The 23,312-nt window shown below is 36.1% G+C and overlaps 1 protein-coding gene and 1 long non-coding RNA gene across 3 annotated transcripts in view; one reads left to right on the plus strand and one right to left on the minus strand.

The window, feature by feature from the left end:
* Positions 1–23,312, minus strand: part of lqf (epsin homolog lqf) — a 49,166-nt gene that overhangs the window by 23,883 nt on the left and 1,971 nt on the right. Inside the window, exon 2 of one of the 2 annotated variants that reach the window (XM_075307742.1) lies at positions 16–159. The exons of the other annotated variant lie outside the window; for it this stretch is intronic. Coding sequence (XP_075163857.1) covers position 16 — 1 coding nt within the window. The 5' untranslated portion in view covers positions 17–159. The remainder of the gene's footprint in view (positions 1–15; positions 160–23,312) is intronic. 2 annotated transcript variants of the gene reach the window in all.
* Positions 16,598–17,227, plus strand: LOC142236519 (uncharacterized). Its single transcript, XR_012722073.1, has 2 exons — positions 16,598–16,816; positions 16,883–17,227. It is a non-coding gene; the product is annotated as an uncharacterized LOC142236519 (long non-coding RNA).

Raw genomic sequence — 23,312 nt, forward strand, 5'->3', positions numbered from 1 at the left:
TCAATAGGAACTTACTTTTTGCACCTTTGCTTTAAAAAGGCTTTTTGTTTTGTGAGAAACTGTTTTTGTTTTGTAATGTATTTGCTTTTGTTTTTTACTTTAAAAATTTGATTTTTTTATTTTAACTGGCGTTTGTTTTTTTTAGTGCTCCAAAGCAAGCTAAGAGAGATTAAGAGTTATAAAAATACAATTTAAAGCAGTTTCAAAATATTTTATTTGTTTTCTTGGGTTAATTTAGCAATAGATAATTATTCGATATATTTAAATGTTGTGGTATTACAAGGCAAACGATATTCACTTACAAATATTTAACAAACGAAATTACTTCATGAAACCATAATTGGAAAAGTGGGAGAAAAACAAATAGGGAATTATAATAATGATTGAAACATAATTACATGGACAAACAAACCAAACATATTGTGGGAGTTTGAAATATTTCCCTATATAAATTTATAAAGGCAAAAAAGACCAGAATAGGCTTTATGTGATACGGCGTTCACACTAAGCATTTAAAACAAGTAAATAGGGCCGAAAGTTCGACCAGGCCTATTCTTAAGTACCCTTCACATAGGTCGTCTTCAAGAAAATCTCTTAAAAAATGTAGGATTAACAAGTATATATGGCCGTAAGTTCGGCCAGGCCGAATCTTATGTACCCTCCACAATGGATTGCGTAGAAACTTCTACAAAAGACTGTCATCCACAATCGATTTACTTGGGTTGTGGTATCTTAAATCGTTTTCTAAATTGTGAGTTAGTCCATACGTGGTATCAGAGAATGAAGCCGCCGAGTCGCGCCGCCGATTTTAGCCGCCGCCGACCAGTTTCTTCCAGCCGAAGCCGCCGCCGAATATATCGACTCATCTCGACTCATAATTAGCCGCCAAGTAATCAAAAATATTGATTTAAATCAGAAAAATTTATTAATAATTGTTGTATTTTTTGTTAAAATGTTTAACTTTCAACCCAAAATCCATCAGTATCATGTTTCTATAATAGCTTTGCAACCATTTAGCTTAGAAAATGTAAATGAAATGAAAATTTGATTGTAAGTTTGGTTGTACAACTAATCTCATTACCATTAGGATTACCTCAAATCGATTTTATAATGGATAATTGTCCGCCGCCGAATAGACGAATTTATATCGGCTTAGCCATCAAGCCGCCGCCGCCGGAGGCAAAAAATTAGTGTCAGCCGCCGCCGGCAAAAATGGGTCGGCTTCATTCTCTGCGTGGTATATATTAGAAAAAAAAGGTATGTGTAGGTTTACGAATCGATATGGACTTTTGCGCGGTACGTAGGGAGCCAGAATTGAAATATGGGGGTCGCTTATATGGGGGCTATATACAATTATGAATTTGATATGGACCAAATTTTGTGTGATTGGGGATCGATTTATCTGAGGGCTATATATAACGGCCATATACTAGCACAATGTACCAAATTTCAACCGACTCGGATGAAATTTGCTCCTCCAAGAGGCTCCAAAACCAAATCTCGGGATCGGTTTATATGGGGGCTATATATGATTATGGACTAATATGGACCACTTTTGGCATGGTTGTTAAATATCATATACTACCACCACGTACCAAATTTCAACCAGATCGGATGAATTTTGCTTCTCCAAAAGGCACCAGAGGTCAAATCTGGGGATCGGTTTATATGGGGGCTATATATAATTATGGACCGATTTCGTTCAATTTTTGCATGGGTGTTTGAGGCCATATATTAACACCACGTACCAAATTTCAACCAGATCGGATGAATTTTGCTTCTCCAAAAGGCACCAGAGGTCAAATCTGGGGATCGGTTTATATGGGGGCAATATAATATAATTACCAATGTGGACCAATTTTTGCATGGTTGTTAAAGACCACATACTAACATCATGTACCAAATTTCAGCCGGATCGGATGAAATTTGCTTCTCTTAGAGGCTCCGAAAGCCAAATCGTGGTATCGGTTTATATGGGGGCTATATATAATTATGGACCGATGCGGACAAATTTTTGCATGGTTGTTAGAGACCATATACTAACACCATGTACCAAATTTCAGCCGGATCGGATGAAATTTGCTTCTCTTAGAGAGTCTGCAATCCAAATTTGGGGGTCCGTTTATATGGGGGCTATACGTAAAAGTGGACCGATATGGCCCATTTGTTCGAATTAAATTTCGAGCGTTTCGAATGAAAAAAAGGTTTGGCTGAATCGTTGTCCTATATGGACCGAAATAAACGAAATAAAATTTGAAAAATTGAGGCCTTATATTATCTCAAGAAGTAAAATCATGAGATTGTGATATGGACCGATGTAAATCAATTTCATCAGAACTTCTTAGGGACCACTAGATTTTATATTACAGACAAATCTATGGCGTTTAGATGACTATGGGATGGAGGCTATATCTATATATAAACCCATATATAGCCAATTTTGGAACCTAACCTACTCACAGATAAAAAAAATGAATCGACGCCAAATTTGGGCCACAAACTGGCTGCGGTGTATATGGGGACTTCGCAAGCAAGTTAGCTTGCCAAATTTCAGCATGATAACTTTTTTCTAGGTTAGATTAGGTTAGATTAGGTTAGGTTAGGTGTTTACAATAGACAGACAAACGAATATCTTCACATCGTCTTAGAAATTCCCTCTGATCAAGAGTTTATGATTGGAAATCGGATACGTGGTGTTCCATGGATAGAGATCGTAATGAACCAGTCTGGGACAAAGAAGAGAAGAAAAACTTTTGGGATATTTTGTAAAATGGATTATTCTGATAATTGTATTTCATTACACCCAATAAGATTCAAACTTGTTGTTGGATATTACCCACAAGTGCAAATCATTAGATTGTCGGTAAAGAATTCAACGTAACTCCTAATTCATTATGCTTTGTTTGTGGTATAATATAATCGAGTCATTGTAAATTACACAACTATAAAAATATACTTCTTTTAATAGCTCAAAAATTATTTAACAAAGAATTGGAAAACGTATTCCATAACAAAGAAAATAGACCTATATATATTTAAAAGGTCTGGAAATTAAGGTTGGCAAGCAAATATAAAAGAAAAACGTATAAAAATAATTAAGCCATTAGACATAATATAAAAAATCTTCTAAGAAACCTTCAATATGCAAACAATTGTCGTGTTTTTTTGTAAAAATATCAATAAAACGAAATGGCTGCGTAAAGAGAATTGCAAATAAAAATGGCAATAATGATATGATAGACAAAGTTAATAGAAAACTCTAAATACTAATCGCTTAATTGTTTCGAGCTTAATAAAAAACGATTTGAAGTACGGCAAGTTTTTTCAAGAATATCAAAAGTTTGTATTCGTATGAGTATGATGTATTGTAGTGTTCTAAAAATTAATAAAAAAAGCATACTTAAAATGGGGGTCACAAACTATACAATGTGGCAAACATAAATTTAATCTCGTAGGCATTCCATGGAATGTTTGAATTTAATCGTAGGCGATGGGGTTAGCAGCAATGACTGCTACCGTTATGAATTAATTAAATAAAATTATATTTTTAGGATTTTTAGGATTGTTTTTTATTGTAAAGGGTGATTCTTTTGAGGTTAGGATTTTCATGCATTAGTATTTGACAGATCACGTGGGATTTCAGACATGGTGTCAAAGAGAAAGATGCTCAGTATGCTTTGACATTTCATCATGAATATACTTACTAACGAGCCACAACGTCGAATTTTCAGTGAATGGGCCCTAGAAAAGTTGGCAGAAAATCCGCTTTTTTATCGACAAATTTTGTTCAGCGATGAGGCTCATTTCTGGTTGAATGGCTACGTAAATAAGCAAAATTGCCGCATTTGGAGTGAAGAGCAACCAGAAGCCGTTCAAGAACTGCCCATGCATCCCGAAAAATGCACTGTTTGGTGTGGTTTGTACGCTGGTGGAATCATTGGACCGTATTTTTTCAAAGATGCTGTTGGACGCAACGTTACGGTGAATGGCGATCGCTATCGTTCGATGCTAACAAACTTTTTGTTGCCAAAAATGGAAGAACTGAACTTGGTTGACATGTGGTTTCAACAAGATGGCGCTACATGCCACACAGCTCGCGATTCTATGGCCATTTTGAGGGAAAACTTCGGAGAACAATTCATCTCAAGAAATGGACCGGTAAGTTGGCCACCAAGATCATGCGATTTGACGCCTTTAGACTATTTTTTGTGGGGCTACGTCAAGTCTAAAGTCTACAGAAATAAGCCAGCAACTATTCCAGCTTTGGAAGACAACATTTCCGAAGAAATTCGGGCTATTCCGGCCGAAATGCTCGAAAAAGTTGCCCAAAATTGGACTTTCCGAATGGACCACCTAAGACGCAGCCGCGGTCAACATTTAAATGAAATTATCTTCAAAAAGTAAATGTCATGGACCAATCTAACGTTTCAAATAAAGAACCGATGAGATTTTGCAAATTTTATGCGTTTTTTTTAAAAAAAAAGTTATCAAGCTCTTAACAAATCACCCTTTATAACAGGTTGGCTGATAAGTCCCCGGTCTGACACACAGATGGCGTCGCTAGTATTAAAGGCATATTATTTTTATATAGTACCAACCTTCAAATGATTCGTGTCAAAATTTGACGTCTGTACGTCAATTAGTTTGTGGGATAGAGCGTCTTTTGTGAAGCAACTTTTGTTATTGTGAAAAAAAAAATTAATTTCGTGTTTTGATAAAATACTGAAGGGAAAAAATACGGTGGAAGCAAAAACTTGGCTTGATTATGAGTTTCCGTACTCTGCCCCAGGGAAATGAACAATAATTGATTGGTATGCAAAATTCAAGCGTGGTGAAATGAGCTTGGAGGACGGTGACTGCGTTCACCGCCCGAACGCCCGAAAGAGGTGGTTACCGACGAAAACATCAAAAAAAAAAACACAAAATGATTTTGAATGACCGTAAAATGAAGTTGATCGAGATAGCAGAGGCCTTAAAGATATCAAAGGAACGTGTTGGTCATATCATTCATCAATATTTGGATATGCGGAAGCTCTGTGCAAAATGGGTGCCGCGCGAGCTCACATTTGACCAAAAACAACAACGTGTTGATGATTCTGAGCGGTGTTTGCAGCTGTTAACTCGTAATACACCCGAGTTTTTCCGTCGATATGTGACAATGGATGAAACATGGCTCCATCACTACACTCCTGAGTCCAATCGACAGTCGGCTGAGTGGACAGCGACCGGTGAACCGTCTCCGAAGCGTGGAAAGACTCAAAAGTCCGCTGGCAAAGTAATGGCCTCTGTTTTTTTGGGATGCGCATGGAATAATTTTTATCGATTATCTTCAGAAGGGAAAACCCATCAACAGTGACTATTATATGCCGTTATTGGAGCGTTTGAAGGTCGAAATCGCGACAAAAGGGCCCCATATGAAGAAGAAAAAAGTGTTGTTCCACCAAGACAACGCACCGTGCCACAAGTCATTGAGAACGATGGCAAAAATTCATAAATTGGGCTTCGAATTGCTTCCCCACCCACCGTATTCTCCAGATCTGGCCCCAGCGACTTTGTCTTGTTCGCAGACCTCAAAAGGATGCTAACAGGGAAAAAATTTGGCTGCAATGAAGAGGTGATCGCCGAAACTGAGGCCTATTTTGAGGCAAAATCGAAGGAGTACCACCAAAATGGTATCAAAAAATTGGAAGGTCGTTATAATCGTTGTATCGCTCTTGAAGGGAACTATGTTGAATAATAAAAACGAATTTTGACAAAAAAAATGTGTTTTTATACCCTCCATCATAGGATGGGGGTATATTAACTTTGTCATTCCGTTTGTAACACATCGAAATATTGCTCTAAGACCCCATAAAGTATATATATTCTGGGTCGTGGTGAAATTCTGAGTCGATCTAAGCATGTCCGTCCGTCCGTCCGTCCGTCCGTCTGTTGAAATCACGCTAACTTCCGAACGAAACAAGCTATCGACTTGAAACTTGGCACAAGTAGTTGTTATCGACGTAGGTCGGATGGTATTGAAAATGGGCCATATCGGTCCACTTTTACGTATAGCCCCCATATAAAGGGACCCTCAGATTTGGCTTGTGGAGCCTCTAACAGAAGCATATTTCATCCGATCCGGCTGAAATTTGGTATATGATGTTGGTATATGGTCTCTAACAACCATGCAAAAATTGGTCCACATCGGTCCATAATTATATATAGCCCCCATATAAACCGATCTCCAGATTTGGCTTGCGCAGCCTAAAAGAGAAGCAAATTTCATCCGATCCGGCTGAAATTTGGTACATGATGTTGGTATATGGTCTCTAACAACCATGCAAAAATTGGTCCATATCGGTCCTTAATTATATATAGCCCCCATATAAACCGATCCCCAGATTTGGCTTGTGGAGCCTCTAAGATAAGCATATTTCATCCGATCCGGCTGAAATTTAGTACATGGTGTTGGTATATGGTCTCTAACAATCATGCAAAAATTGGTCCACATCGGTCCATAATTATATATAGCCCCCATATAAACCGATCCCCAGATTTGGGTTGCGGAGCCTCAAAGAGAAGCAAATTTCATCCGATCCGGCTGAAATTTGGTACATGATGTTGGTATATGGTCTATAACAACCATGCAAAAATTGGTCCACATCGGTCCATAATTATATATAGACCCCATATAAACCGATCTCCAGATTTGGATTGCGAAGCCTCAAAGAGGAGCAAATTGCATCCGATCCGGCTGAAATTTGGTACATGGTATTGGTATATGGTCTCTAATAACCTTGCAAAAATTGGTCCACAACGGTCCTTAATTATATATGGCGCCCATATAAACCGATCCCCAGATTTGGGTTGCGGAGCCTCAAAGAGAAGCAAATTTCATCCGATCCGGCTGAAATTTGGTACATGATGTTGGTATATGGTCTATAACAACCATGCAAAAATTGGTCCACATCGGTCCATAATTATATATAGACCCCATATAAACCGATCTCCAGATTTGGATTGCGAAGCCTCAAAGAGGAGCAAATTGCATCCGATCCGGCTGAAATTTGGTACTTGGTATTGGTATATGGTCTCTAACAACCTTGCAAAAATTGGTCCACAACGGTCCTTAATTATATATGGCGCCCATATAAACCGATCCCCAGATTTGGGTTGCGGAGCTTTAAAGAGAAGCAAATTTCATCCGATCCGGCTGAAATTTGGTACATGATGTTGGTATATGGTCTATAACAACCATGCAAAAATTGGTCCACATCGGTCCATAATTATATATAGACCCCATATAAACCGATCTCCAGATTTGGATTGCGAAGCCTCAAAGAGGAGCAAATTGCATCCGATCCGGCTGAAATTTGGTACTTGGTATTGGTATATGGTCTCTAACAACCTTGCAAAAATTGGTCCACAACGGTCCTTAATTATATATGGCGCCCATATAAACCGATCCCCAGATTTGGGTTGCGGAGCCTCAAGTAGAAGCAAATTTCATCCGATCCGCCTGAAGTTTGGTACATGATATTGGTATATGGTCTCTAACAACCATGGAAAAATTGGTCCACATCGGTTCATAATTATATATAGCCCCCATATAAACCGATCCCCAGATTTGGCTTGCGAAGTCTCCAGAAGAAGCAAATTTCATCCAATCCGGTTGTAATTTGGAACATGGTGGTAGTATATGATCTTTAACAACCGTGCCAGAATTGGTCCATATCGGTCCATAATTATATATAGCCCCCATATAAAACATTCTCCAGATTTGACCTCCGGAGCCTCTTGGAGAGCACAATTCATCCAATCCGGTTCAAATTAGGCACGTGGTGTTAGTATATGGTCGCTAACAACCATACCAAAATTGGTCCAATCACACAAAAATTGGTCCATATCGGTTCATTTCTATAGAAAATTTTGGTAAAATTTTATTTCTGTAGAAAATTTTTTCAAAATTTTATGTCTACTTTGTCAAACTGAAGTACATACGTATTGGATCGATCTTTTTTGATTTAATATATACCACGTATGGACTTACATACAATTTAGAAGATGGTGTTAGGAGGTTTTAAGATACCTTGCCATCGGCAAGCGTTACCGCAACTTAAGTAATTCGATTGTGGATGGCAGTGTTTAGATGAAGTTTCTACGCAATTCATGATGGAGCGTACATAAGCTTCGGCCTGGCCGAACTTACGGCCGTATATACTTGTTCTTTGTTAGACCGGGGACTTATCAGCCAACCTGTTAATAGACGTGGCAAAACAAACAAAGATTTATCCAGAACTAATGAACATTTAATTAAACAAAACTTTCGCCAAAAAGGCCAATTTCTTCTGATGTGATTACTTGAGTATTACGAATTTCAATAAAACAAAAATAACATATGTACACTTTTTCGAGTGTCATCTCTATACAAAGACGCGTTGAAATGTATTTCATCAGACATTCTCCGTTTGCCAAGCAATTAATCCGCATACTTTCATTTTTTTTTTTTTTTTAATTTACAGTATTCTCTTTGTCCTTACTGTGTTTTTAGCCCAGTAAAATTTAAATAACCTCAAAACAAAATCTTGTGAAGTAAAAAAAATAAGGGCATCTCTAGAAGAGCATCTTGCACAGAAATTGAAAAGTCTCCAGACTGATAAATATAAAGCTCTACTTTATCCATATATATGGAAACATATGTTTCTTCGGTAAGAACTATAGTGTTAAAAATACAGTTTGTCGGTGTTTTCGGTTTTGTATAGCCGGATAATTTTCGTAAAGCGGTATACGATATTTTTAAAAACAAATAACAAGCATTTATCAAAAATCTCAAAACGCTATTTTTCGTTTGCGAAGACCTGCTTCAAAGGCAGCATAGGAAAGGTTTTTTGTATCGCATTATGACTGGTGATAAAAAGTGTATCCAATACGACAATCCCAAGCGAAAAAAATCATATGCTATCCTAGGTAAACATCGACGCTGTGAATTTTGTGGGTCCAGCTGGGTGTGGTGTAATATGAGCTTCTGCAACTTGGTGAAACGTTATTTGCAAAGACACGACAGGGCGATTTCGCAGCATGATGACGCTCGGCCATATTTTGCAAAAACCTAAAAAACATGTGGAAACACACAAATGGGTCTTACCTCATCCACTCATATTTTATAAATTAAAATTCATTCGAAAATTTAATTAATGATGATTGGAAAACTCAGTCAGTTTTCGAATTGATTCAATTAAATATTTTGTTAAACTTCAATCCAAATTCCAAATAACTTTTTCATTAAATCAGTTAAACAATTAATTGAGTTTTGCAATGTCCACCTATTAAATTCTTCAATTAGTTGTTTAATAAAAACCGCGAATATGTTCTAATTTTCTTAACTAACTTTGTGTTCTTAGTTTGATTAAAAAATATATTGCATCAATTATTTGTTTAAATAAAGACGTAAAAATTTTCAGCCACTTTTTTTTTATTAAAATCAATTATTTTTTATTAAAAATTAAAATAAAATTCAATCTGTTTCTAACTGACCTACGGTTATTTTCATGTAGAGTCGCTGGCGTTAACTGCCAGTTAACAGAAAGGAAAGTGCAACTATGTTCTCTCAGGCTGACTATAACTGAACAATTTTCAGCAGATAACTTCCTAACATATGAATTATATAGGCATGATGACAGATATCTCCATAGCTCGTTTTAAAAATTCGTTAGATAACGTAGCACTAACGGAGCGTCGTGGAAGTGGGCGTTACTCTTCCTTGTTTGATTAAAAAGTTAATTGTATCAATTAATGTTTTGATTAAAAATTTTAATCATTGACCTAATTGACATAATGTTTAGAGTTTGACTAAAAAGTTAATTGCATCAAATAATTTTGTAATTGAAAAAGTTTTTAACCCCTATTAACTTCTTAATTGAAATATTTTGGTGATGTTTTTTTCTGTTTGGAGATGACGTATGTCATACTTGTCTTATAAAATTATTTGACTTACGGCTAGATCAAACCGAATGCATTCCATCTTATTTGTAGAAATGCAATATTTGGTAATTGTTTCACGCTCCTTAACATAACTCATTCGCACTTAACTCAATAGAAGAAACTAGGCACACTGTCACAATAACAACAACATAGTAGACTACGTAAAAATTCTATCATTATTCCCAATAGCAGATCACCTTCATACGGAAGTATCCAGAAAGCAGGGCTATTCATTGGAAAGCCAAGGTTATCATTATCAAATATTCATTAGTTATTGACAACTACTGTTCAACGAGCAAAAAAAGTGCAAAAAGTAAATCATTTTGGGTATACATATTACTAACACCTTTGCTGTTCGCTAGACTACTATTGTGGAATCCATCAACAACTACAAGCCACAATTGTCTGGAAGGTATGACTCAACTTGAAATAAACTGTTTTTTTTCAAATATCTGTTATCTTATCAATTAATACACAAGGCACAAAGTAAAGGTAAAAATATCACAAGAAAATACCATAAAAGTATAAACGTGAGAAATAAAATAATAAACAAAAATGTAATCGAGAAAAATTAAAAAGAAAAAATCCGTATAAACAAAAAAACCTTTGCGATTGTAGTGAAACAAACCTACATAGATTACAGAAGAAACCCAAATTTTGATTTCTGCTAGTCAGGGCGGATCAAGGGTGATTACACCCTTATGGCTGAAATCGCTCTCGCTTTTTGTTGCTTATCGTTCTTACCAAATCGCTACATTTAATTTACATCCAAAACTTCTTTTCTAAGGATAGGCATATTTTTCACTTCACAAGAAGTTCTTTTGAGGTAATACATATATTCAAATAATTTTTCGCACTTGCGTTGCCTCAATGGACTGAATAGTCTAAATGACTGCCGCTAGACATAATCTACACTAACCTAACCTAGTAAAGCAGGTGTAGACCCCAAAAAGTAGGTGTAATATCGTCTGTAAGGCTACGCTGTGCAACAAACACGAACACAGTGGTCTTAAAGGGTGATACGGTCAAAATTTGGTCAATATAAACTTGACGTATTTCTTTCAATTTTGCATTTAAAAAGGCCATGGAGTGGTACGCCGCCAACAACGTGCAGGTGGTTCCCAAGGACAAGAACCCTCCCAACACGCCAGAGCTCCGCCCAATTGAGAAATACTGGGCTATTGTCAAGCGGAGCCAAAAGAAGACCAAAACAAGTATATACGGCCGCAAGTTCGGCCAGGCCGAATCTTATGTAAGACTGTCAATGAAAGACTGTCATCCACAATCGAATTACTTGGGTTGTGTTATCTTAAAACTTCTTAACATCGTTTTCTAAATTGTGATTTAGTCCATACATGGTATATATTAGACAAAAAAGTTATGTATAGTTGTCTATAAATAATTACGAATCGATATGGACTTTTTGTACGTAGAGAGCCAGAATTGAAATATGGGGGTCGTTTATATGGGGGCTATATACAATTATGAACTTGATATGGACCAATTTTTGTGTGATTGGGGATCGATTTATCTGAGGGCCATATATAACTATAGACCGATATGGACCTAGTTAGGCATGGTTGTTAACGACCATATACTAGCACAATGTACCAAATTTCAAGCAGATCGGATGAATTTTGCTTCTCCAATAGGCACCGGAGGTCAAATGTGGTGATCGGTTTATATGGGGGCTATATATAATTATGGACTGATAGGAACCAATTCCTGCATGGTTGTTGGATACCATATACTAACATCACGTACCAAATTCCAACCGAATGGGAAGAATTTTGCTCTTCCAAGGGGCTCCGGAGATCAAATCTGGGGATCGGTTTATATGGGGCCTATATATAATTATGGACCGATATCGACCAATTTTTGCATGGGAGTTTGAGGCCATATATTAACACCACGTACCAAATTTCAACTGATTCAGATGAATTTTGGTCTTCCAAGAGGTTCCGGAGGTCAAATGTGGTGATCGGTTTATATGGGGGCTATATATAATTATGAACCGATGTGGACCAATTTTCGCATGGTTGTTAGAGACCATATACGAACATCACGTACCAAATTTCAGCCGGATCGGATGAAATTTGCTTCTCTTAGAGGCCTCGCAAGCCAAATCGGGGGATCGGTTTATATGGGGGCTATATATAATTATGGACCGATGTGGACCAATTTTTGCATGGTTGTAAGAGACCATATACTGACACCATGTACCAAATTTCAGCCGGATCGGATGAAATTTGCCTTTCTTAGGGGCCTCGCAAGTCAAATCGGGGGATCGGTTTATATGGGGGCTATATATAATTATAGACCGATGTGGACCAATTTTTGCATGGTTGTTAGAGACCATATACTACCACCATGTACCAAATTTCAGCCGGATCGGATGAAATTTCCTTCTCTTAGAGGCCTCGCAAGCAACATTTTGGGGTCCGTTTATATGGGGGCTATACGTAAAAGTGGACCGATATGGCCCATTTGCGATACCATCCGACCTACATCAATAACAACTACTTGTGCCAAGTTTCAAGTCGATAGCTTGTTTCGTTCGGAAGTTAGCGTGATTTCAACAGACGGACGGACGGACGGACGGACGGACATGCTCAGATCGACTCAGAATTTCACCACGACCCAGAATATATATACTTTATGGGGTCTTAGAGCAATATTTCGATGTGTTACCAACGGAATGACAAAGTTAATATACCCCCCATCCTATGGTGGTGGGTATAAAAACTGCTAAGGACGAGCAGCAGTTCAAGGCAAACTGGCTTTCTGCGGCGAAGAAGGTGGACAAGGTGGCTGTACAAAATCTGATGGCAGGTGTCAAGCGTGAGGCCCGGCAATTCGGATTTGGAAAAGCGAAAGCCTAGGTTAGGTTAGGTGGCAGCCCGAAGTATCAGGCTCACTTAGACTATTCAGTCCATTGTGATACCACGTTGGTGAACTTCTCTCTTATCACTGAGTGCTGCCCGATTCGATGTTAAGCTCAATGACAAGGGACCTCCTTTTTATAGCCGAGTCCGAAAGGCGTTCCACATTGCAGTGAAACCACTTAGAGAAGCTTTGAAACCCTCAGAAATGTCACCAGCATTACTGAGGTGGGATAATCCACCGCTGAAAACACCGCTGAAAAACTTTTTGGTGTTCGGTCGAAGCAGGAATCGAACCCACGACCTTGTGTATGCAAGGCGGGCATGCTAACCATTGCACCACGGTGGCGAAAGCCTAACTGAATTTTTTTCCTGAATTTTATACTAATTGAACTTGAAAAAGAAATTTAATTTGATTTTTTAAATAAACGATTTCACCGATTTACACGCGTTTTCCCTTGACCAAATTTTGACCGTATCACCCTTTATCAATTGATTCTACAGTAAGGTGGTATCACAATATCACAGTGAGCCTGAAAAAGCGAGCTGTATCTATAACCTAACTTAATCAAATCTATCCTATAGGTACTAAAATCACAAATTTTACAAATTTTAATTTTCGCCAATCGGCTTCTTACATAAAAAACATGACATGAGAATTTGTAAAAAAATTTCACCTCTAATTTGACATAGATTTTAATATGATGTTGATATTTTTATACTGATTAAAAAAAATTAATGATCAAAATCTTTGGAGCTTTTTATGTTATAACACCGATTGGTGGTTTTCGTGAAAAATTCCATTTTAGGTGGATCGGTAGAAAGGGTGTTTTCAAGGCTTCAAAAGCTGATTTTCGGTTTTTATATTTTCATTGTAAAATGGTTAATTTAGTGACAAATTTAGACAAATGCTTCTGGACATTTTATAAACTGCAATGAAGACGCATTCAAACATGCGCAACATACATTTGAATTAAAATAAAATTATGCCCAATTTGTAATAAATTATCGAATTATTTTTTCGTTGATTTTGTGTGACAATGAAATTTTTCTTTCAAAATTACGAGTTTTTATGAAGACCGGCTTATTTATTTCATAAAACACCGTCTATCTGTTCTTGAAAAAACTCCGGTATAAAACGTTTTTTTTTATCACTCTTGATGACTTTGAAATCATTTTTCGACATCGACCATAAATACTTTTGTATGTGCCCAGCAAAAACTAGGTAACCACATCTCATTACAATTGACATTACCAGGAGTAAAGCTGTCATTACACGTTGCATTACATTGCGGCGAGTTATAATGACTAACTTGTAATGACAAAAATAAATACTTCTCGGTAATTTTCGAATTGTTATTCTCTAATTTTTAGGCAGTTGTAGTTAATATAATTATTCACATAATCGAGCACTTACATAAAAAATCAAAAAGAATATGTAATGTAACGGTAATTCTGAAGATTTTTCCGTTAAGAATTTTTTTTCACAAATATTTCATAATAATTGTATTTAATGTCATTATCATATTATGTTTTAAATAAATACTTTCTTATACCTCATTCACATTACACTTCCAAAATGCGCTTAAACTAAATTTCAAATGCCTTATAAAAAAAGACTTAAATCCACTTTTAGTAGATTATATCGTAATTCACGAATCCAACTACCTTAAACAACCTACATTTATTTCTATTTTAAGTGTGAAATTAATTTGAGTATAATCTTATTTAGATTATTTATTACAATTTTTATTTATTTATACAATATTCGTTTCTATTCAAATAGTTCTCCTATTTCAGCACCACTCGCCATATTTTGATCCATTGTAATCGGCGATAGAAATCAATATTTTCGAGATTTGGTTGCCTGAGACAATAAGTGGCTATTTATTTTGCAAGCTTTGGTGTATCTACGAATAAGTCATTACATATTAGGTGAATATATGCTTTAAATGCACTACTTATTTTATGGCCGAAAGTATGCCTGGGGAAAAGTACTTTCCTCCTAGGACATGCGTATGTAAAGGGTGATTTGTTAAGAGCTTGATAACTTTTTTTTAAAAAAAAACGCATAAAATTTGCAAAATCTCATCGGTTCTTTATTTGAAACGTTAGATTGGTCCATGACATTTACTTTTTGAAGATAATTTCATTTAAATGTTGACCGCGGCTGCGTCTTAGGTGGTCCATTCGGAAAGTCCAATTTTGGGCAACTTTTTCGAGCATTTCGGCCGGAATAGCCCGAATTTCTTCGGAAATGTTGTCTTCCAAAGCTGGAATAGTGGCTTATTTCTGTAGACTTTAGACTTGACGTAGCCCCACAAAAAATAGTCTAAAGGCGTCAAATCGCATGATCTTGGTGGCCAACTTACCGGTCCATTTCTTGAGATGAATTGTTCTCCGAAGTTTTCCCTCAAAATGGCCATAGAATCGCGAGCTGTGTGGCATGTAGCGCCATCTTGTTGAAACCACATGTCAACCAAGTTCAGTTCTTCCATTTTTGGCAACAAAAAGTTTGTTAGCATCGAACGATAGCGATCGCCATTCACCGTAACGTTGCGTCCAACAGCATCTTTGAAAAAATACGGTCCAATGATTCCACCAGCGTACAAACCACACCAAACAGTGCATTTTTCGGGATGCATGGGCAGTTCTTGAACGGCTTCTGGTTGCTCTTCACTCCAATTGCGGCAATTTTGCTTATTTACGTAGCCATTCAACCAGAAATGAGCCTCATCGCTGAACAAAATTTGTCGATAAAAAAGCGGATTTTCTGCCAACTTTTCTAGGGCCCATTCACTGAAAATTCGTTAGTAAGTCTATTCATGATGAAATGTCAAAGCATACTGAGCATCTTTCTCTTTGACACCATGTCTGAAATCCCACGTGATCTGTCAAATACTAATGCATGAAAATCCTAACCTCAAAAGAATCACCCTTTATATGTAATCCGAAGCGATGCCAATTAATAAGTGGTTATTAATTTTTAAATAGGCTTACCTACAAGATTACCGGGTAATGAGTGTTTTTGCTGAGTGTTATCATTACTACAGATTTTTTGCTATGTAAAGAAGCCTACAAGTTAAAGTGAATATGAGAACAATTTTTAAATATGCAATATGACTTGTAAATTTTAATATACCGACTACGTTTGCTCTTATAAATAGCTATAAACAACTATAAATTGTTGTGGACAGTATATTCCCTTTGTTAATGGATTTCTGAGTGTCTCCTTATTAGCTTTGATAAATCCAATTATCTCACAATAATCAAATGATACCAAAGAAAACAAGGAATGGTAAGAAAATATGTGGTTTATCATAAATTGAGTTGTGTTGTTAAAATGGCAAGTAATCATAGCTACATCCTTGAGCAATTTCACATATGCACCTGCACTCTACTTCCCTGCGTTCCCATTTGTGTGAGTTCCATACTAATCATTGGCTAGTAGCATAGGAAAAAAATATCCTCTTCACATACTCTTGCATTAAACGGCCACCCAAAGTAATTATCCATTTTCAATGATATTATGGGCAGCAGTGACCGTCGATATAATAGCAAGCATTTTGGTCGTAGGCCATGGAAAACTCGGAACTTTCACTCGGTATATTTTTATCTTTGTCTTCATATAACACTCAAAAAGTAAAATTGGGTCCTGTATTAAAAATAAACTGTTATGAAACAAATTGGGATTTTTTGGTAAAATGTCAGTATCTTCATCTAAAGAATGTGTAAATTATGAACGGCTTGACTTTTACGGACTTTATTTCATCCATAGAACGGTTATCTAATACGCCCTATTTAATTTCGATTGACGAAAAAAGGGAAAGAATTGATTTGTGTTCTGTATGCTTGACATAGCAGTTCTTTGGGGCTGTCTTCCAGTTTACTAATATCCATTGAAGAAAACGACCATGAATACCAGAACTTAATTAATACATAGTATGCATTTTCATTGTATCCGGATATATGTGAGTACAATACATATGTATGTTTTTTTCCTCTATGTCCAATTTATTAATTTATTTCGGCAAAAGCGTACTTTTGTTGAAATGTGGACAACCTTTTTGACGAAAAGTCAACAAACGCTGGAGACAAAGGAATTTAGATTTTAAAATTCTTCAAAATGAATGCGCACAACTTTTGTTGTTTTGTTTGCCTAGCCTGCTGCTCCAGTTTTATTGGATTGATAAATAAAGTGGTGATATTAGCAAAGAGAAGATAAATGCAAAATAAACCTAAAAATGATTTTGCACGATAACGCGAATAATCTAGAAAATGAAAACGATGCTGTTTTTGGAGTGCGATATAGACCTATTTCAGGAAAAATTATAAAATAAAGGCAAAAGTATATGTAGAAATATACATCATGTTACATTGTATTGAGCATTTTTTGTGATAATTTATTCAACTCCCCTTATAAGGCCAAAAATACCCATCACCAGGGATCTAATATAAAAAATTTCACCGAATATATCATCATGTAACGAATTACCCGAAAATACATGGAATCCCAGTCAATATCGGTTCTATAGAAGATGAGGGATAAACTCAACACATATGGATGAGAAATATAAAGGTTGTATCATACGTTATTTTAGATCTATTATAACCATTTTGTTTATTAGGGCTCTAGAGGGCAACTGCAATTTCTCATAATAACCCTCTAGGAAATGGAATGAAAAGTTCGCAATCAAGAACCAAGAGCAAAGCTAATTATATTGATGTATTCATATAAAAGCAAAACAGATCTTTATGGACCATTATATGACCTATGCATAATACAATTTTCCGACTATATAAAGTATATATTCCTGATTTTTTGAAAGATCTAACGATGTCAATTTGCCTGTGTAATCACACTATAGTCTCAAACAATCGACCTGAGTTTGTTGCACAAACTCGTTTTTTGTGCAGGCAGGTAAATTTCGAAGATGGGCTATATCGGATATACAGGGTGGTTGATATGTAATACAACAGAGTGAAGCGCTATACGAGGGCGGTTCGGAAACTTTTTAGCCTATCAATGAAAGAGAATAGTTAGTTTTTCAAAAATATTTTTATTTTTCAATATAATCTCCTGAAACTTCAATACACTTAGTTCAAAGCATTTCTAGCAACTCTATCCCTTGATTAAAATAGTTTTCCTCAATTTCTTGTCCCGATAAACCTTTTTTATGTAAATATTTAATGACAGCACGCATTTCTAATTTTTGTAAAAAAATTGCGGATGCGTCTTTTTTGAACACCTGTTTTTATACGAAGGAGTTGCCAGATCGAAACAAAATTTAACATGCGTTCATAACAGAGATGGAAGTTTCCAAAATACTTAACTTTTTTCTGTTTATACCGCGCTTTTTGTGCTATGCTAGAAGAAGTTTCCGAACTGCCCTCGTATATTTCGTTTTTTTTCACCTTTTGATACAAATTAAGGCCTTTGAAAGGCCGATAAAGCCATCACATGTTTCACGAAATTGGTTCGATCCCGGCGAAGCGCCGTCTTGGAATGGGTTCTTATCGAAGACACCTACATTCAGTAAAGGACCACTTTCGTGCTAACGAAACAATGCCTTGGCTCTTTCCAGCAGTGTTGTTCTCTGGATCGAGTCCCCAAATTGGAAAGCCTTTGTCCCCAAAAATCCCCATTTTGGGTGAAATTTCCCAATACTGGAAACACTGCTTTACAGTTTACATTTTTTGGGCATCAATGATCTTTTACTCTCTTTGGAACTTCAATGGCTTTAGTTCAAGCTCATTTTTCAATATGCGTCGCATCCGTTTTTTTTGTTTTCTACCACAGCGGTGTGGATTTCGATAAGATATTGCCTTCAAATTTCGGATCATTTCTGGTGTTATTACCGTATTTTTTACTGGCAACACTTCCAGGTCCTCGAGGGCATGTGCGCCGCAATTTGCATGTAATTTGAAATCTATGCTACTTTAAGTCACTTAAAAGATGTACTATATTTGGTATACATCTTTCCAAGATTGAATATGGCCCCCATACAGACTGATCTCTCGATTTTACTTCCTGGGGGCTTAGAATCCGAAATGTTTATCCGACTTACTTGCAATTTGAAATCTAGAGATTTTTTATTTTATATATATTTTTATAAGAAATCATTAAATATATACGAAATCTTCTCATAAATTAATACAATGAATGAGAATCAACAATTTTTTTCAATTCGACTTATGGCCATTTTCATGTATTTCCGTTAGACTTTAACTCCCAGTTCGCAGAAAGTAAAATCGAAATATCTTCTCTCGGTTTAACTTTAACTGAAAAATTTTTAGCAGTTAAGTTGCTAACTGGCATATGGAATATATAGACATGATGACAAACATGTCCATACTACGGTTTAAAAGTTCGTTAGCTAACGTACCAATAACGGAGCTACCTGAAAATGGGAGTTAAAGTAATATAAACTATTTCTTCCGATAAAAAACTACTACTAAGATTTTTTGGGTCTATAAAGAGATATGTCAAATTTGGTATATAGATATATCAGTCCCTTTATGACTTCTTGAGGGCATGGAATCCGCAATTTTTATATATTTGCTTTTCGTTATAATCGACATTTCTGGGATGGTTTAGAACATAACCTTTTGGTTGTTGTTGATACCAAAATATATAGAGCACACTGTGCTGCTTTTTATGATATTTTTTATCTTCCCAAATTGTAATTAACTTATTAGATGCGCGGCTTAGTTTGTGTTTTGGCTAGTTAAATATAATTTTTATCTTCACGCCCATACTGGATCCTAGTGTATATGAATAAAATCGAATAAACATTAATTTATATTTAATTTAGTTTATAGAGTTTCAATATATTGCGAACTCAGTTGCAAGACAGTTGATTTAGAATAAATTTTACATTTCAAATTTTACATAATATGCATACACAACTCGAAAGAAAAGTTCCAGATTGAACCGTTTTCAGAAGTCATTTGCGAAGAATGTCACAAATAGGAGTTTTTCCCAGGGCTGTGGAGTCGGAGCCGGAGCCGGAGTCGGAGTCTTGGAGTCGGAGTCTGAAGATTTTGCTGGAGTCGGAGCCGGAGTCGTATAAATTTTGCTCGACTCCGACTCCGGCGAAACAAAAGTTGAAAAATACTTCATATCAATAAAATTGTAACAAAAGAAATATTTTGACATTTTAGATTCGATTGGTGTTTTTAATCGAACAATGAAAAACAAAGTACTGGATTTCAGGCCATTCAAATTGTATTTATACGGGAGAAATTTCACGGTGATTAATTTTTAACCCTATATATACTCTTGATAAAGGCAAAATTTAAGGCAATTGTAGAACCTAACGTTCTGAATTTTTGGCAGGCATGTTGAGTTCAAAGATTGGTCATACTGAACAATTTTGTGATATAGCACCTACATAAAAACCCATCTCCGATTTGCTTTAAGAAATCTGATTAGCTCGACATTTTGATTTTTGTATATTTTTATACCCACCACCATAGAATGGTGACGGGGGTATAATAAGTTAGTCATTCCGTGTGTAACACATCGAAATATCGATTTCCGACTATATAAAGTATATATATTCTTGATCAGGGAGAAATTCTAAGACGATATAACCAAGTCCGTCTGTCTGTTGTAATCACGCTACAGCCTTCTATAATGAAGCAATCGTGCTGAAATTTTGCACAAACTCGTCTTTTCTCTGCAGGCAGGTCAAGTTCGAAGATGGGATATATCGGTCCAGGTTTTGATATAGTCCCCATATAAACCGACCTCCCGATTTGGCGTCTTGGGCTTATAAAAACCGTAGTTTTTATCCAATTTGCCTGAAATTTGAAATTTAGAGGTATTTTAGAACCATAAAGAGGTGCGCCAAAAATGGTGAGTATCGGTCCATGTTTTCGTATAGCCCCCATATAGACCGATCTCCAGATTTTATTACATGGTCTTTTAGAATCCGTAGTTTTTATCCAATTTGAAATCTAGAGCTATTTTAGGACCATAAAGAGGTATACCAAAAATGGTGAGTATCGGTTCATGTTTTGGTATGGCACCCATATAGACCGATCTCCCGTTTTCACTTCTCGGGCTTCTAGAATCCGTAGTTTTTATCCAATTTGCACTAAATTTGAAATCTAGAATTATTTTACGAAGAGGTGCGCCGAAAATGGAGAGTATCGGTCAATGTTTTAGTATAGGCCCATATAGACCGATCTCCCGATTTTACTTTTTGGACTTGTTCAATTTGCCTGAAATTGAAATGATTTTATTGTTTGGGATTTTTGAAACCGTAGCTTTTATCCAATTGTCCTGAAATTTTAAATCTAAAAATATTTTAGGACCGTAAAGAGGTGTGCCGAAAACGGTGATTATCGGTCCATGTTTGAGTATAGCACCCTTAAGACCGATCTATCGATTTAACTCCGTGGGTTTCTAGAAACCGTAGTTTTTATCGGATTTGCCTGAAATTGTATTGTAGACTCACAAAATCGTGTATCGGATATAGTTTTTATCGGCCCATATGGTAAGGCCTCCATATAGACCAATTTCACTTCTTGAGTGTATAGAAGGCGCACTGATCATGAAAATTGCTAAATGTAAAATTTCCAGATTTTACTTCTTGTAATCATTTAAATAATGGGGGTGAAAATCTACAGATTTTAGATCTCCAATCAAGACGTTATTTCATCATTTGCTTGCACACTTACAAGATATGTTAATGATTCCTCTAAAACTCAAACAAAAATGGTTCTTATAAATCCAAAATCTGATATAGTCTTCAAAGGTAAAATCTTTAAATTTACTTTCGGGAAGTGTACTAATTGAACGGTTCTGCTTGGGAGAAGATCAGTCATCAAACCCCCCTGACATTTTAAAGGAAACTATAATATTTGATTCATGGTGGTGGGTATTTAAGATTCGGCCCGGCCGAACTTACTGCTGAAATACTTGTTCTTTTTTATATAGATTTATTTTTTATAAAATACCTACATAGACCAATACCAAGATTTTTACTTCTTAAACATCTGGAAGCCTAATTATTTTTTGAAATTTTGTGTTTTTATAAATTCATATTCTGCACTCAAAAAAAGTGAACTCTCTATTTCACTAAAGCCAATTTAACTTTGTTTTAGTTCGTGGAATTATTATATATGGAGAAAGTTCCGTTGACAATAATAATTTTTTGCGTACGTTAGTTAAATGAACTAAAAAACGGAAAAAATTATACACAAATGAAGTAAAAAGTTTAACTAAATTCGAACTTCTCACCAAATAGTTCATTATTTCTTAAAATTTGTAAATTTTACTACAAATTCGTCCTTGATTTTACTAAAAATTTTCTTGAATTTGTCGAAAAATATTGACTTATTTTTTTTTGTTTGATATCGGCGTGATGTCAGCGTTTGTAATACTATTTAGTTAAAATTTTCTAAAAATATTAAAAATTTTCTAAAATTAACTAAATCTTTTCTTCCTGGTGGGTTCACTGTTTTTTTCAGTGTGGAGATTGTTGTTATCTACCCATACTTTGATGTGGTCTCTATATAGTCTTGTGTCGTATTTTAATTTATTGGCCTGAAATTAAAATTTAGAGTTCTTTACATTCCTAAAATGCTGAGATTTGTCGTCGAGTCATATCAAAAATTAAAATTAGAGTTCTTTTGGACATATAAACACATAGGGCAACATAGAATATTTGGGGAGCCACCGTGGTGCAATGGTTAGCATGCCCGCCTTGCATACACAAGGTCGTGGGTTCGATTCCTGCTTCGACCGAACACCAAAAAGTTTTTCAGCGGTGGATTATCCCACCTCAGTAATGCTGGTGACATTTCTGAAGGTCTCAAAATTTCTCTAAGTGGTTTCACTGCAATGTGGAACGCCGTTCGGACTCGGCTATAAAAAGGAGGTCCCTTGTCATTGAGCTTAACATGGAATCGGGCAGCACTCAGTGATAAGAGAGAAGTTCACCAATGTGGTATCACAATGGACTGAATAGTCTAAGTGAGCCTGATACATCGGGCTGCCACCTAACCTAACCTAACCTAACATAGAATATTTTTGGAACACTACACCTATTTTTGGAACACTACACCTTAAAATTACAATTGGAATACTGTTAAAATGATATTTAGGTACACCACCTGGAGTCGACTCCGGAGTCGGAGTCGAGGCTTATAAGAAATGCTGGAGTCGGAGCCGAGTCGAGTAAAATTGACTCGACTCCACAGCCCTGGTTTTTCCCGGGAACGGGATCCCGGGAATTCCCGGGAAATTGCTATTTTTTTGCTCCCGCTTTCCCGGGAATGAAGTGCGGGAATTCTCGGGAAATTTTCTTTACAATAATTTTATGTATAATAGAGGGAGGGTTTTATATGGCAAATGACAGTTGAAATCTAGTTAAAGTGGATTTTGGAAGTGTAATGTGAATAACTATGGTACAAAGTCGTAGTAGTTGCCTTGTCCAGAGAACGCCTTATAACCGT

The sequence above is a fragment of the Haematobia irritans genome, chromosome 4 (genome assembly GCF_050003625.1).
Source record: "Haematobia irritans isolate KBUSLIRL chromosome 4, ASM5000362v1, whole genome shotgun sequence".
Taxonomy (NCBI): domain Eukaryota; kingdom Metazoa; phylum Arthropoda; class Insecta; order Diptera; family Muscidae; genus Haematobia; species Haematobia irritans.